This window comes from Protopterus annectens, chromosome 3.part1 (genome assembly GCF_019279795.1).
Source record: "Protopterus annectens isolate FY-2018-M chromosome 3.part1, PAN1.0, whole genome shotgun sequence".
Lineage (NCBI taxonomy): Eukaryota > Metazoa > Chordata > Ceratodontiformes > Protopteridae > Protopterus > Protopterus annectens.
Genome location: NC_056732.1, coordinates 44,791,728 through 44,809,413, shown reverse-complemented (window position 1 = coordinate 44,809,413; position 17,686 = coordinate 44,791,728). Strand labels below are relative to the sequence as shown.

Below are 17,686 nucleotides of genomic sequence, written 5' to 3'. Positions count from 1 at the left end.
ACCTTCCCTACAGCCCCCTGACTTTTCTATTCTTTCCACCTATCCTCTTTTTGGCCATATCTTATGGCAATAGTATTTACTTTTTACTGGAGGTGTTCCACACCATGTAATTGCTTCCTATTTTGGGGGCTCCTGACATCTGGGGCAAGAAAAACTGATGTAATGGCATCGGTTGCATGTTTTATACCCCTGACAACCTGATGTCATGGAAGAGGCGACCACATCAGATGCAGAAATCCCAAGACTCTGGTATTCGGGCCAACTGAGGGCTACCTGCAGGCAGATAACTGCAACAGTGAATACACTCAAGCATCTATATTTATGGTAAGTGTACACAACTGTACTTTCTGCACCCTTACCCATGCCTAGGCCGCTAATCCTTCCACCCCTCTCCTCAGCTTTGGGAATCCTCCCACAGGTGATGACTGCAACAGTGAAACATGAAGAACATAGTACAGTTGTGTACACTTACCATAAATGTAGATGTTCAAGTGTATTCACTGTTGCAGTCCTGGTCCCCCCCCCCCTTTATCTTATATCTTCTTTCCTTAGGGAGTCATAAGCTTCTTATGGTGGCTTTTAGCCACCAGGACTACTTTACCATATTTCCTTGGGCTTCTGACTGGTTAGGGCAAGAAAAACTGACGTAATGGCATCGGCTGCCTTGCTGTATAGCAATGACAACCATGTCAATCAACAAGCGACAGCAGCCGACGCAGAAAACATTGACTCTGGTATTTGGGCCGGACAAGGGCTACCATAGCAGGGATAACCCACAGGTGATGACTGCAACACTGAATACACTCGAGCATCTACATTTATGGTAAATGTACACAAGTGCACTTTCTTTCCATCAGATCCTGAAACCTGAAGCATAGTGCTAGTCAGTACATCGGTTGGTCTGCACCTGAGAAAGAACATACCTAAAACTAAGTACCCTGTTGAGGATATTTTCTTATGATGTTCATCGTGTTACACTGCTGCAGTCATTACACTTGGGTTATCCTGCCGTCAGGCGGTTCCCCAGTCGGCCTGAGTTCCAAAGTCTTGGTCCGGCGTCGGTTGCTGTTGCCTCCTCCCTGACGTCAGTGCGGCAGGGTATATAAGATGCAGCTAACGCCATTTTCTTCAGTCTTTCTTGCCGCGCGGTGCCCGAAGCAAAAGCAGTTCACAAGTGCCGGTTGGCCGTTTCCTGAGATTTTCTTTCCGAATCCAGAACCGAAGTCTTCTACAAAGCTAAGTACCCCGTTGGGGAAACTTTTTCTTGCCTCAGACCGATGTCAGTAAAAGTTAATAACTGTATTTCTTGTGGGAAGCAAATACCTCATAAGGATTTCCATTCTTATTGTATCCCATGCCTAGGCCCAGACCACGACGTCACTGGTTGTCAGTTTTGTGCTAGGTTTAACAAACGCACTATTAAACGTCGGTTTGATTTTGCCCGATATTATTTTGGTAGAAAATTCAATTATACCATGCCGTCGGAACTACCGACGACCGTAATACATAAAAAGCGCAAAGACAAGGATAGGCATCCAAGGCCAAAAACTGACGACAAAGCCTCTTCTGGGCCAGTCGCCAGTTCTCCGGTTTTCAGCGAGGCGCCTTCGCAGCCCCTGACGACCGCTTCTGCAGAACCACAGGCCACCTTTGACTCCAACGTGGAGATGGCTGGGCCTTCAGATGCACAAGTTATTCAGCCTACCGAAACTGACCATTCAGAGGGATCCGGAGTAGCTGAACTACCCGCAGCTTCAGAGGGTGTTTTCAGACCTACTCAGTTAAGCAGTAAGCCCTCTGCTAAGTCTAAGCCAGCTTTAAAATCAAAGAAACAAATACAGCATTCTCCAGCACAGGCCTCCATGCCTAAGAAACAAGTGCTCAAGATGGCCGAAGACCTAATCACTCTGATCAGGGGGTCCCATCACCCTCCTGATAAAAGGCCTAGACAGGATGCAGACTATGATTCATCTGACCAGGTGTCCATCTCTTCAGGTTCATCCTCAGACCTAGGATATTCCTTACCCCCTTATGAGGATTCTGATGCTGAGGAGTCAATTCCATCCGCCTCTCCGCCTGAGGATTACTCCTTTGGGGAAACCTTGCATACCATGAGGGAGCATTTCCATTGGGAAGGACAGGATTACTCAGAATCCAAGAAAAGGCTTAGAGACTTCCTTTTATTACCTCAACACAGACCCCTTGCTATTCCGCCAGTGGTAGATATTGTGGATGATATGTATACTGAATCCAACCTAAATCCTGATTCCTTACCTCCAGCCCCAGTTAAACCTGACAGATACTACAGAGTCCCTGACTCTCACAAATTTCTGTACAGAAGCCCTGTTGCTGACCCTGAAACTATTTCCCAGGGACCCAAAGGGGTTAAGGCCTCATCAGCCAAGAATCCAGTTCCCTCTGACAGAGATTCCAGAGCATTAGACAGATGGGGAAAGAAAGTATATACGTTTGCAACTTTAGCAATGAAAGCCTTAAATTGCCAGTTTCACATCCTGAAATATCAGCAATTTCTACTGTCTCAGTTGAAACAAAAAATGCTTCCAGATTCAGATCCTCCTACTTTAAAAGAAATGCAGGATTTATTGCATGCAGCGGAACAGGTGGGAAAACATACTTTGCAATGTGGTTTTGACTCTTTAGAGGCCTCCTGTAGAGCAGCCGTTGCAGGCTCTGTCATTAGAAGACATGCTAGGTTAAAAGAACATACGTTACCAGACCATGTTAAAGCAAAACTATTGGATGCACCTTTGCTGCAGGATGTGTTATTTGGAGTTAAGGCAGAAGAGGTATTAAAGAAAATGGAGGATAAGGCAAAATCTATGCAAACAGTGAAAGATTTCTTACAGGTTCAGCCTCCTAGATTTAGCAGAAATTGGCCAACTAAGAATTGGTCCTTTCCACTTACAGACAGACCTCAAAGGGGCAGATACAGACATCCAAGAGGTAGAGGTCAACCACAAGGTCCTTACAGGCCTCGATAATGGGTTGCATCAAGCCAGAAAGAAGGGGAAGACAGGTCCCAACCATATAAAAAGCAGCCCCAATGACTTCCCGCTACAGCTGTCAAACATCTCTCTCTTGGCAGCCCCCTTGGGAGGAAAACTGGCACTTTTTTATCACAATTGGCATATGATCACCAAAGACAAATGGGTTCTTAACATTGTATCTCAAGGTTACAGGTTCCACTTTCACACTCTGCCAAGGTTAAAAGGATGTCAAATCTGCCACCAAATCAATGGGCAGAGGCTCAAAAACAAATTACAGCACTCATGGATATGAGAGCTATTCAAAAGGTACCACCACAGGAACAATGACAAGGATTTTACTCAAGACTCTTTCTAGTTCCCAGGAAGGACAAAGCCTAGAGGCCCATTCTGGATCTTTCTTCTCTAAACACTTACCTGGATGTTCCGAAATTCAAAATGTTGACACTACAGCAGCTTCTTCCCATGCTGGGCAAGAAAGCTTGGCTCGTGACATTGGACCTCAAGGAGGCATACCTGCATGTCCCTATCAGACAAAACTGCAGAAGGTACCTCAGATTCATAGCTGGTTCAATGCATTATCAATTCTCTGCACTGCCCTTTGGCTTATCTACTGCGCCCAGGGTCTTCACAAAATGCCTGGCACCAGTAATTGCATTTTGCAGACAGAAAATAATTCAAATTTATCCGTACCTGGACGACTGCCTGATTCAAACAGAGAGCAAGGACATTCTTCTAAAGCATCTGGCATTTGTAAAAAAAGTTATTAAGTTGCCTGGGGTACACAGTAAACGAAAAGAAATCAAAACTAGTGCCCTCACAAGAGATAATATTCCTGGGTGGCAGCTTGAGCACAACAGCCCAGATGGCTTATCTCACGCCAGACAAGCAAGGACAACTGACTCAATACTTTCAACTGATGGCACCAAAGACTCAACTCCCTGCAAGAAAAATTCTGCAGGCCTTGGGTTACATGGCATCTTGCATACTACTAATTCCATATGCCAGACTGCATATGAGGAAACTACAGTGGTACCTAAAGAATGTATGGTCTCAACACTGTCAAAGTTTGGAAACAGTTATACCACTAATTCCTTGCCTTCAATAAGAGTTTCAATGGTGGGCTCAAGCTTGTCACCTCAACAAGGGACAGCCTTTTACTCAACCCACAGCTAGGCAAACACTGACAACAGATGCATTGGATTATGCCTGGGGAGCACACATGGCAGGCAACTGTATTCAGGGCAAGTAGCCCGCATAACAAAGGCATCTTCACATCAATCAAAAAGTTGATGCTAGCTGTACAAAATGCACTTATAGCTTTCAAGGACCTGCTGCATCCAGGACAACTACTTCTAAAGACAGACAACACCACAGTTGTGTGGTACATAAACAAGCAAGGGGGCACTCACTCCTACCCCCTCTGCAGACAAGCCATGACATTGTGGAACACAGCTTTAAACTATCAAGTTCATCTGCAAGCAGAATTCCTGCCAGGAGAGAAAAACACACTGGCAGACGACTTAAGCAGAAACATCATGGATCCCCATGAATGGGAATTGAATCCACAGATATTCAGAATGATAACACAGAAATGGTGGAGCCCGGACATAGATCTGTTTGCATCCCCAATGAACTGCCAGCTACAGAAATTCTGCACAAGGAGTTAACATCCACAAGCATGGAAAGTGGATACCCTCTCATTCAGCTGGAAAAACCTACAAGTATACGCTTTCCCACCACTACCTCTCCTGCCAAAGGTACTCATAAAAGCCAGGCAGGAAGAGCCAAAGATGATCCTGATTGCACCAGACAGCCACGCCAGCACTGTTACCCAATCTTAAAGAACTTAGCACAAGGATCACCTTGGATTTTGCCTCAAATCCCACATCTGCTGACTCAGCATAACAATCAGATACTACACAGCCAGCTAAAGACCTTAAACCTAGCTGCATGGAAGATTCCTTAGTCAAGCAGGCAATGCCGCTCTCAAAAGCTGTTATGGATGTCATTCTGGTGGCCAGAAGGCCTAGTACCAGGAAAGCCTATTTGGATAAATGGAAGAGATTCTCTGCCTGGAACCAAGCACAGAGCCTTGAGATGCTGGACAAAGGACTCTCCTTCTCATCCATCAAGATCCACTCCTCTGCCATCTCTGCTCATTACAACACGGATCCACCAATTTTCTCTAATCCTTTGCAAAGACAGTACCTCAGAGGGGCTAAAAACATAAGACCACCCCATAGAGCACCTACTCCAACTTGGGACCTCAACTTTGTTTTGGAAAAATTGACTTTACCTCCTTTTGAGCCAGCTAACACAGCAGAATTAAAATATATCTCTTGGAAAACTGCTCTACTCCTGGCAATAACATCAGCACAAAGAGTTTCAGAATTACAGGCACTAATGACAGTGGAACCTTTCCTCGTTTTCCACCAGGGCAAGGTGTCTTTAAGAACTAACCCTACGTTTATGCCAAAGGTGGTATCCAGTGTGGCTGTAAACTAAACTATTAATTTGCCAACTTTTTATCCAAAACCACAGAATAAAGGGGAGAGACTACTGCATTCCTTGGACATTCACAGCCTGTTACGCTTCAACTTGGACAAAACCAAAGCTTTCAGGAAATCTGAGTAATTATTGGTAGCATATGCTGCAGGAGCACAGGGAAAAGCCATTTCAAACCAGACTATTTCAAAATGGATAGGACATTGTATACGTTTCTGCTATACACACCATGGGAACTGTACCTAGCAGCATTAGATCTCACTCTACTAGGGCAACAGCCACTTCAACTGCCTACCTCAGAGGAGTACCTACCAAGGATATTTTGGAAGCAGCAACTTGGAGTTCTGTGCATACCTTCACCAAGCATTACCATCTGCCTCTATATCTAAATCCAGAGCTGGCTTCGCCACTGCAGTTCTGCAGGGCCTTATAGCCACCCCTAATGCCTTATAGAACCAGCCACCCAACCTCAGCTTTGGGATTCTACCCAAGTGTGATGACTGCAGCAGTGTAACACGATGAACATAGCACAGTTTTGTACCTACCATAAATGTAGATGTACGAGTGTAAACACTGCTGCAGTCCAGGTTACCCTCCCTCCTTCCCCTCTTACCTGCTGGTACGTACCTATGTCTTCTACCCTTACTACCTATGGGGAGTATTTGCTGGTAGCTGAAAGTTGTTGTTTGCTTTTATTATGTATGTTTTATTAGCAATTTGAATTACCTACCTATTTGGGGGCATCTGACATCTGGGGCAAGAAAAGCAGAAGAAAATGGCGTCGGCTGCATCTTGTATACCCCTGCTGCACTGACGTCAGGGAGGAGGCGACAGCAAACGACGCTGGACCAAGACTTTGGAACTCAGGCCGAGTGGGGAACCGCCTGATGGTAGGATAACCCAAGTGTAATGACTGCAGCAGTGTATACACTCGAACATCTACATTTATGGTAGGTACAAAACTGTATTTTTCTTGACTAGTGTCAGAGAAGGCTAATAACTGTCTTTGCTGTGACAAGCAGATACCACCCTGGTACTTTCACTCATTTTGTGTAACTTGTTTAGGCCCAGAACACGACATACCTAACTTTTGGTTCTGTGCTCACTTTAACAGTAGAACAGTCAAGCATAGGGCTGGCATTTTAGGTAAGCACTTTAGCTAGCCACTAGGGCCTTCACATAATGTGTTGTCCAGTGGTCATGCTGAGATTGATCTCCCCAAATGTAAAAAGGAAAGTGTTGTCTGCTGGTCATGCTGAAATTGATCTCCCTAAATGTAAGAAGGAAAGTGTTGTCCACTGGTCATGCTGAGATTGATCTCCCCAAATGTAAAAAGGAAAGTGTTGTCCAGTGGTCATGCTGAGATTGATCTCCCTAAATGTAAGAAGGAAAAGCATTAAACATTTAGGGTACTGGGTGATGCTCGTTTGCTGTCCACCAGTCCACCTAGGCTTATTATCATCAAAGAAGGTGAGATGCTTTCACAGTCCCCTTTGAACACTGAGGTTGTGACACAGGCCTCTGTTGAGACGCATTTGGAGTCCAGTATGCCACTAGGTTCCTCTGCTTCCATACATGCTAAAGGACTTAGCATGTTGATTGGGATCAAAGCCATTTTGCAGGTTCCAGCTTCCAGCGACCCCTCTCAAACTGTTGAAGGGTTTTCAAAGTCTCTCATCATCAGGAGATCGCCATGGTTCACTTTCCCTGGGATTCTGTTGACTGCCCGTATCCCAGCCCTAGAGTGGATTTCACTCTTAGGGCCAAGGCTAAGACCTTGCATAAAAAGGCTGCATCCTATTGGCTACCACTCCTAAACTCAGGCCTGTTAGCACGACCTGGTTAGGTTGGCTGAGGATTTGATTACCATAGTCAGATCCAGACGCCTTTCACTCCCAAGTTCTGCCCCTAAATCTTCTCCTGGTAAAAGGAAAAGGGATATATCCCCCCAGGAGTCTTCTGATTCTTTTGACTCTGAGGATGATAATGACGAATCCACCTTTGAGGAAGGTTTATGTGTTGCTTCCTATAGGAGTTTAGATTCTGATGAGAACCTTTCCTCAACTCCCATCCAAGGACATTTCCAATAGGAAGACCATTCATAACCTGAGGGAACACTTCAAATGGAAAGCACAGGGCTACTCACAATCCAAAAAGAGGGTTAGGGAATTTCTGAAACTCTCTGAGCATAAACCTTTGCCATTCCCTCCAGATTTAGAGGTAGTCGACAATGTTTTGACAGATTGTTTCTTACAGCCAGATTCCCTTCCCCCACCCCTCAGAAACGTAATAGAGTCTACACAGTTCTGGATTCCCACAGACACCTTTTCAAGAACCCTGTAACAGACCCTGAAGTTGTGGCCTAGGGTCCTAAGGGAGCTAATGGTAGCATTTCCAAAATTCTCCTGCCAGTTGACAGAGAAAGCAGAGCATTGGACAGCTTCAGATAGAAAGTCTACACCTCTGCTACCATGGTCATGAGGGCTTTAAATGCCAGTTTCATATGATGAAGTATCAGGAAACCATTTTAGACCAGATGAAGGAAAAGCTGGTGGTGAGTGAAAATAAGGTCGTGTCCAAGGAACTGCTAGACGTATGAAAGTCCTGCTCTAAAGTAGCCAAACATTCCTCGCACTGTGGCTGAGATGCTCTGGAAGCCTCCAGCAGGGCAGCAGCTACAGGGTCCATCATTAGAAGACATGCCTGGCTGAGGCAATAGTCCCTCCCTGAACATGTGAAATCCAGTCTTCTGGATGCTGCCTTGGACAAACATTTCCTTTTTGACCCCAAGGCTGAAGCTGTGCTTAAGAAATGGAGGATAATGACAGTCAAGGACCTTCTTCAGGTTCAATCTCCTTGCGTCAGCTGCAGTTATCCTACCAAACAGTGGTCCTTTTAACACTCTCAGCCCAAGCATAGACATAGGAGACCTTGAAGGGAAAGGAATCAAAGGCAGCACCAGCGACCAAGATAGTGGCAAGCAGATTCCAATAGGTATGTGGGATCCTGTCAACATGGACCAAACAGGGAGCAATCATGACTCATCCGTGAGACTCCCTTTCCCCCTCCCTTCAAGTCCCTCTTCTCCTTCCCTACCCCCCTCAGACTAGGACGCAGCTGTCCCTCGTCTTAAAAAACTGGACTCTCGTTACCAGGGAATCAGTGGGTACTGAACTGAAAATCATAAAAAGAGATTACAAGGTTCAGTTCAAACAGCATCTAATTCAGTCAGGTTTCCCAGATATTCCACCAACCCAACAAAGAGAGGCCTTAAAGCAAATACAGCTTCTGTGCACCCAAGGCTGCGTGGAACCAATACAAAACACATTACAAGGAACTGGATTTTACTCAGGGTTTTTCCTCCTCCTCCACAGAAAAGAGAGTACTTGGAGGCTTGCTTTGGACTTGTCCAGGCTCAACATATTCTTGCAGGTACCAAAATTGAAAATGCTAACCCTTCAGAATTCACTGCCCATGATTTTGCTCAATGCTTACATGATAACCTTGGATCTAAAGGAAGCACACACCCCCATTCCCATAGAAAAATCTCACAGGAGATTCTTATGGTTCAGAGCAGTTGTGAGTCATCATTTCTGCTCTGCCCTTTGATTTATCTACTCCACCTATGGTTTTCACAAAATGCCTAGCCCCAGTGATAACGTTCTGCAGGTCAAAGGGCATTCATATTTACCCCTACTTAGATGACTGCCACATTCAAGCAGTAAATCTAGAAAAACTGAAAGCAGATCTGCTTTACACCCAAGAGATCCTGGCCTCAGTAGGGTTCAGCATCGATACCCAAAAGTCTCAGACCATCCCCACAAACAGGGTTGTGTTTCTGGAGGCATTGCTGGACTCCTCTCTCCAGAAATCCCCTTCTGCCAGGCAAAGTCACATTCCTAGCAGTGTAATTCCAAAAGTTCCTTGTTAGGAACTACCTCATTGCCAGAGGGTTCCTTGGGTTACTGGCTTCTTGCATCCTCATGATCCTGCTGGCCAGACTCCATATGAAAAAGCTGCAGTGGTACCTCAGAAATGTGTGGTGCCAACATTCACAGTCCCTCAGCTTTAGGGTGAAGCTTCTCCCTTGTCTCAGGAACGAGTTTGCCTTGTAGTCCCAAGCCTGCTCCCTCAGCCCAGGCCTTCCATTCAGGTTTGTTCCTCAGGACCAAACTCTGACCACGAATGCCTCAGAAATAGCCTGGGAGGCTCAATACGATAACTGGCAGACTCAGGGGAGATGGGAATCCCAGTTCAAGAACAAACACATCAACCTAAAAGAACTAATGACAGTCCAAAAAATTCTAATTACCTTCAAAGACCAATGGATGCCAGGAGTACTCCTAGTAAAGACAGGACAGGGCCATGGTTATGTGGTGCGTCATAAACAACCGGAGGAGGGGGGACTCACTCTTCCCCTCTCTGTTGCCTAGCCATGGACCTTTGGGGAAACTGCAAACCCCATAGTCTGCACCTCATTACTCAGTACCTCCCAGGAGAAAAATAAATCACCTAAGCAGGAGCCTGTCAGACCCTCATCAGTCGCAACTACATTAGGAAGTTTTTGTCAGCTTAGCTAAAGAATTAGGTGTGACACAGACAGACCTTTTTGCAACCAGAGAAAACTCTGATTTGATAAAGTTCTGTTCAAGGACCAAAACAAGGTAAGCCTGGAAGACAGATGCCTTCTCCTTCCCTTGGACAGGCCTTTTCCTCTGTACCTTCCCCCAGTGCCTTTGCTCCCCAGGGTTAGGGAAGAAGGGCCAGTGGTTATTCTGATAGCCCCATATTCACCAAGGCAGCACTGATATTCTCTAATGCTCAGTCTAAGCAAAAAGAAACCATGGTTGCTGCCCAAGCGAGTGGACCTATTAACACAGTACAAGGACGCCATATTACATCCCAACCTAAGCACTCTCAAATTGACAGCTTGGATGGTACCTTGACCCCATGGAGGGGGACATCCTCTGATAGACAGGTCCTGGACATTCCAAAAAAAGCCAGGGGACCTATTACAAGAAAATTGTACTCTGCCAAATGGAAGAAATTCACTATATGGTGCAAACAAAAGGGACAGAGACCTGTTCAAGCTCAGATGCCTCTGATCATTTCATATTTATCAGGACTTTTTGACAAAGGACTTCCTTATTCCTGTATTAAAATTCATGCTTCAGCACTTGCAGCATATCTGCCTACTCAACCCCCCTCTCTTCTCTTCTCCCACACTGTCATGAAACAGTACCAGAGAGGGGTTATTCACATTAGACCCCAGAAAAAAAAAACTCCTCTGTTTCCTCTTGGGATCTCAATTTCATTGTGGAGAAGCTTACCCTCCCAATTTTCGAGCCAGCTACCTCCACAGACTTAAAATTTCTGACTTGGATGACTGCCTTTCTGCTAGCCATTACTTTTGCTTAGAAGGATTTCAGAGCTTCAGGCTATTATGTGTGTGGAACCTTTCATCATTTTCCACTCTGACATAGTCTCCCTTACGACCAACTCTTCCTTTATCCCTAAAGTGGTTACAACGATCTCTCTAAACCAGACCATCCACTTGCTTACGTTGTTTGCAAACCCTCAAAACAAAGGGGAAAGAATCCTTTATACATTGGAAGTGCATAGGCAACTGTGCTACTACTTGGACAAAACAAAAAATGTTAGGAAGTCTGACCATCTTTTTGTGGCCTTTGTCTGTAGCTCTGAGAGGAGACTAGTTTCTAAAGAATCTGTAAATGGATCTCCTACTTTATCTTGTTTTGCTGTGACCATCATGGAAAGAAGCCACCAGACCATGTGAGATCACACTCCATTCGGGCTACTGCTACATCTACAGTCTTTCTTAAAGGGGTGGTCACTAAGGATATTTTGGAGGCCGTTACTTGTTCCTTTGTGTATACCTTTACCAAACATTATCACCTGCCATTATTCTCCAAGTCCAAACCAAGATTTGCTACTACCATCTTGCGGGGCATTCTGTCCTGTCCACAAACTTTCCATCAATCCTCCTTGCAGTTTTGGGAGTCTTCCCATCAGTTATGACTGCAGCAGTGAAACACAAAGAACACAGTGCAGTTGTGTACACTTGTAAATGTAGATGTTTGAGTGCATTCAGTGTTGCAGTACTCTTGCCCCATGGAATTGGGGAGGTTATTTTCCTCTCTAGTTCCAGGTTGTTCCCTTCTCCTCTGTATTTACTTTGAAGTTTCTGAGGTTAGGCCGTTGACCTTGTGGACCTTTTAAGAGGCTCATGTCTGTTGGAGGCAAGAAAGTACTGTACTGAGGTTATGTCATCAGTTGACTCTCTTTATACCCAGATGTCTTGACATAGGTCAGGGCATCCACCAGCTTCAGGAGGAGGAGAAAATTCTCTGGTAGTCGGACCGGCCAAGGTCTTCCACTGCAGGAAATCCCATCAGTTATAACTGCAACAGTGAATATCCTCGAACATCTACATTTATGGTAAGTGTACACAACTTTACTTTATGAATACTGCGACAGTGAATACCCTCGAACATCTACATTTATGGTAAGTGTACACAACTGGACTTTATGAATACTGCGACAGTGAATACGCTCGAACATCTACATTTGTGGTAAGTGTACACAACTGTACCTTATGAATACTGCGACAGTGAATACCCTCGAGCATCTACATTTATGGTAAGTGTACATGACTGTACTTTATGAATACTGCGACAGTGAATACCCTCGAACATCTACATTTATGGTAAGTGTGCACAACTGTACCTTATGAATACTGCGACAGTGAATACCCTCGAGCATCTACATTTATGGTAAGTGTACACGACTGTACTTTATGAATACTGCGACAGTGAATACACTCGAACATCTACATTTATGGTAAGTGTACACGACTGTACTTTATGAATACTGCGACAGTGAATACCCTCGAACATCTACATTTATGGTAAGTATACATGACTGTACTTTATGAATACTGCGACAGTGAATACACTCGAACATCTACATTTATGGTAAGTGTACACGACTGTACTTTATGAGTACTGCAACAGTGAATACCCTCGAACATCTACATTTACGGTAAGTATACATGACTGTACTTTATGAATACTGCAGCAGTGAATACCCTCGAACATCTACATTTATGGTAAGTGTACACGACTGTACTTTATGAATACTGCGACAGTGAATACACTCGAATAGCTATGTTTATGGTAAGTGTACACGACTGTACTTTATGAATACTGCGACAGTGAATACCCTCGAACATCTACATTTATGGTAAGTGTACACGACTGTACTTTTATTTGCTTTGTAATTGTAAAGAGCTTGCACTGGTGACAGATCCTAAGTAGATTGCTGCTACACATTTTTATCAGAAAGGATAATATCGTACAATTAAGGGACATTCTATTGGAGTGAAGAATGACTGCCTCTAGTCTTGTTGTCAAAAGTGTGCTGACCACAAATGTCTGGACTACAACTAAATGGTTGTAGGGGCTGTGGGCTGAGGTTCTTCTCCAGGTGAAGAACATCCTTTTTGAGAGGGCTATGCATTAGGTTATTCTGCCGTGAAGTCTTCATTCTACGTTTTGGTCTTCTAGCCTTATTGGAGCTGCTTTGGGGTATAACCTGGTATTTTTCCATTTATTCTACCCAATGCAGAGGACTCTTTACAAATGTTTTATGTAAGTGCTTATCATAACGTATATCATTTGATATCAGATGGTTCTCTGCAGTTGGCTTTGGGTCTGGCTATTCTGTTGCTATCAGAGCTGAAGCAAAAATCTCTGCAGGTAACCTAAAAATTGTCCTTCCATGTAGTTTACTTTGTTTCAGGTGACACTAGCCACCATTGTGGTATGTTCCTAACCCTGATGGGAGAGTGTGTTTTATGGTCCAAAGGGTATGTCATTGCAAGTGTGGAGACTTAGTTTTTTAGACCTACATGAAGGGCCATTTTGAAGTAAGTGCTATAGTGTTTCATGTTTCCACTATGACTTTTTACAGGTTTGTAGGTTCTTACTAAGCTTATGGTGAAAGCAGCCCATGAAGAAGTGTAGCTAAATCACCCAGTACTGGTGGCAGACTTGCAATCTCCCCCATTAAGTAGACTCTCTTCATGTTTGAATTGCATTGCTTGAGGTTACACCTGAACTAAAACAACTGTTATAAACTCATGCAATGAAAAAATATTAAAACATTTTTTGTAGGAACTAAGCCTCCCCAGCCCTTTAAATGTATGTTTACCGAGTCGATGATCTCACAGGTATGACGTGAAGAAAAATCTTCCAAAGGACACACTGCTGACACACTGAAAATGCTCAGGAACACAGTATTGGAATATTCAACTTTGCAGAGCTAAACTTGAGCAGATCTTGCAACTTGCACTTGATGAGGTGAAGGAAAGCTGTGCTTCAAGTGCAGAAATGCCTCTTAACATCTCTTAGAATGAGTACCCATATTTATTTCTCTTATGTTTATTCAGCACACATTTAATTTAACCATAGCAACATCTGATATGAGAAATGCTTGCAAAGGTTCCCAAAACATAGTGTTGTGTTATGAAGTAAAGCATGTATACTTCAACATATTTTAGTTGTGGTAAGGAGGTAGATAAAACAACACACACCAGACTGCCTTTTAACTTTGTGGCAAGTAAAAAAAAAAAATGTATATATTACGGTTATTTGAAACCAAAATTGTGCAAAGAAGGCTACACACACACTTCTGACTTTCTGAACATGATGACTGAAAATTCTCCAAGGGCCAATTATTTGGACATGGGAAAACATTAACTGGGATAAAAAAAAGTTTACTGTTATGCCATTCTTATGCAGATATAAAGTGCATCCATTAGTAAAACATTTCCTTTTTGAATGTCATGCAAGGCAGAAATGTCAGCAGGTGAATTGTGAGAAACACCTTGGTAGTGTTTAGTCAGGGGCATTATGTACAGTTTTAATTATGATGTTGCTGTACGCAACATTTAGAGTAAGCTGATAAACTTGCAAGTGAATGCAGTCTGAGAATGACATTGTGTATTATCTCTCGTTTTCTTTCTTTCCTTTCTAGAGGCTTTGCTATCTTTTGTTGAGCGCTTCGACATTTACTTTTGTTATGATGTGGGAGCACAGTCACTATGTGCTGTTTGTCCAGGCCGTTGCCCTCTTCTTGCTGGATACTTTCGACCTAGTTCAGTCTCGCAAGGTAAGTTTGTTGAAAGAAAGTAATTTTCATTGTTATATTTTTAAACTTTTATGTTAATGTGCAAATATAAAGAAAAATTGGGAGGGGAAGAAAGGGCATTGCAAATGAGTACGGTCAGGCACGTACTGCACTGAACGTCAGTGAATAAAGTGCACTAGTTTAACACTTTATTATACCAGTACATTATGTAGCCATCTTGAATGGGTTTATCATGTTAGAATTCCAGAAATCTTGAGCAACAAATGTATATCTAGCGTCAGCTGGAGACATAGTAATGATATAATAAGCACATCTTTATAACACCGATAAAGGCAGTTGTTGCCGAAACCAGTCTGTCATTTCATGAATGAGAAGGATGTATATTAATAAAAGCCTTTGCTGCTAAAGAACCATGACCTTGTTGTGTGCTGGCTTATTTTGAATTTGGATTCATAGTATTTTGGCTGTTGCACCTTGCCGTACTTGCATAGGTTTGTTTGTAAATTTAGAGAGAAACTGATAGAAATAAGGAAGTGAGCAAAGAGGCTAAAGTAAAGAAATGTAAGGTACAAATAGGTATTTGTTCGCAATCTGTTACAATGAAGTGATAAGAACTAGGATACAAAAGCTTTGGGCTATCAAAGGATTACCTCACTATGTATTATTTATTTTATAAGTGGCTAACAAGAGTTTGTCAGGTTACATCTTGGGTTAAGGTGTGAAATTATTTATGTTTCTGTTGTAATTTAAGAGCTTCATACTATCTACATGCCTCTATGAGGTCTTCATCCCATCTGTGTGTAGGAGTCTTTCCATGTAATGCTTTATGTAAATAACATTATTGGTTTGCTTTGTCTGGCAGTATCACTGAGTCATTATTTCTTACAAGGTCTTTTTGATCATAGTCAGTCCTGACTTAATCTCTCTAATTGTTTTAATGCTTGCATTGTTATGTTTTAGTTGTTCACACGTTTTCCAGCTTGTTAGTACCATTTTTCTAAGTTATATTGTCAGTAATAGCGAGGAGCAGATTTCTTGCCCTGTAGCCCTTTACAATCCGCCAGCTACATGGTGACATTATCACTGCCTGCAGGAGATGGGATGTTCATAATAGGTGCAGGGTTTACATTCATCACTAACAAGTGTCTGGGACGTGGGGTCTGTGTTTGTCTGGTTTTGCCCAGTGTAGTTTCCTCCATTGGCTTGAAACCATGTTATTGAACTGTCAGCACCTGATTACCTACGGTCTTCCCAGTAGTATGAGATTGTTCCTAAAGGAGTCCACTTACTTCCTTTGCCACCTTTGTGCTCATATCACCCAGATGGACAATTCTGGATGACTTCAATAACAGGGCTGATGAGGAGTCCACGTCTGTTGTAAAATAATTCCATTACTTTATGAAGGGATTCTGATACACTCAGGTTATTTATACTACCCATAGACCAGGGCATACACTGGATTCGGTGCTCCAGTTAAGTCGTTGTAATAAATAAGTTTGTGGTGAAACCATTCTCACATGGTTGTAGCACAGCATAATTTACTTTAAGTTAATTTACCCAGGGCGGCACCCCCTGACCAGGGCTGGGTAGTTTGCAAGAGTCTGAGTCAGGTCATACCAGAGTTACCTGTCCCTGTTTTACATTAGCATTTGCAGAAGCACGATGTTGGGGTGTTCATGATGCAAAGTCTGTAATAAGGCTGTAACTGCCCCTCATGCTGTCTTAGCCCCAAGTGGTGTATGTTATGCCACATAAACCGTACTGTGATCTTGGACTGAGCAGAGTGAGATGACGATTACAATATAGATGGTAGCTAACTGCCCCTCATGCTGTCTTAGCCCCAAGTGGTGTATGTTATGCCACATAAACCGTACTGTGATCTTGGACTGAGCAGAGTGAGATGACGATTACAATATAGATGGTAGCTAACTGCCCCTCATGCTGTCTTAGCCCCAAGTGGTGTATGTTATGCCACATAAACCATACTGTGATCTTGGACTGAACAGAGTGAGATGATGATTACAATATAGATGTTAGCTAACTGCCCCTCATGCTGTCTTAGCCCCAAGTGGTGTATGTTATGCCACATAAACCGTACTGTGATCTTGGACTGAGCAGAGTGAGATGACGATTACAATATAGATGTTAGCTAACTGCCCCTCATGCTGTCTTAGCCCCAAGTGGTGTATGTTATGCCACATAAACCGTACTGTGATCTTGGACTGAGCAGAGTGAGATGATGATTACAATATAGATGTTAGCTAACTGCCCCTCATGCTGTCTTAGCCCCAAGTGGTGTATGTTATGCCACATAAACCGTACTGTGATCTTGGACTGAGCAGAGTGAGATGGCGATTACAATATAGATGTTAGCTAACTGCCCCTCATGCTGTCTTAGCCCCAAGTGGTGTATGTTATGCCACATAAACCGTACTGTGATCTTGGACTGAGCAGAGTGAGATGACGATTACAATATAGATGTTAGCTAACTGCCCCTCATGCTGTCTTAGCCCCAAGTGGTGTATGTTATGCCACATAAACCGTACTGTGATCTTGGACTGAGCAGAGTGAGATGATGATTACAATATAGATGGTAGCTGATTGTTCCGCTTGAGGACAGGCTTTCACTGAATGAGTGTTTTGCAGTTGAATAGGTAGACAGCTCTCAGAAGAGGTCTGGTTTTGTTTCTGAAGAGCTCTGTGATGGAAAATTGACTAGCAGCACTCATCTGGGAGGGAAAGGCTTAGTAGTCTGACCTTTCTTGCCTCCTAGAAATCTTTTTTTTTTTTTTTTTGTCAGAGTAAGAATATTAAATAGCTGCTCAGTTTTTCACCAAAGGCTTCCCTTAATCAAGCTGAATGTTCACCCTGATGCACAATGACATGGTGCGATCCAGTGGAGGGATTACTACCATGGACGTGGTCTGACTTTACGTTCCCAGCCATGCTGATTTTATCACTCTAGTTTCTGAAATGTGCATTACACACTTGCCTTCTGGGAC

At 43.4% G+C, this 17,686-nt stretch overlaps 1 protein-coding gene across 2 annotated transcripts in view; it reads left to right on the top strand.

The window, feature by feature from the left end:
- DPY19L4 (dpy-19 like 4) overlaps window positions 1-17,686 on the top strand; it is a 1,421,953-nt gene that overhangs the window by 683,669 nt on the left and 720,598 nt on the right. For both annotated transcript variants that reach the window (XM_044066538.1, XM_044066539.1), the window contains exon 8: window positions 14,571-14,705. In XM_044066538.1, the coding sequence (XP_043922473.1) occupies window positions 14,571-14,705 (135 nt within the window). The remainder of the gene's footprint in view (window positions 1-14,570; window positions 14,706-17,686) is intronic.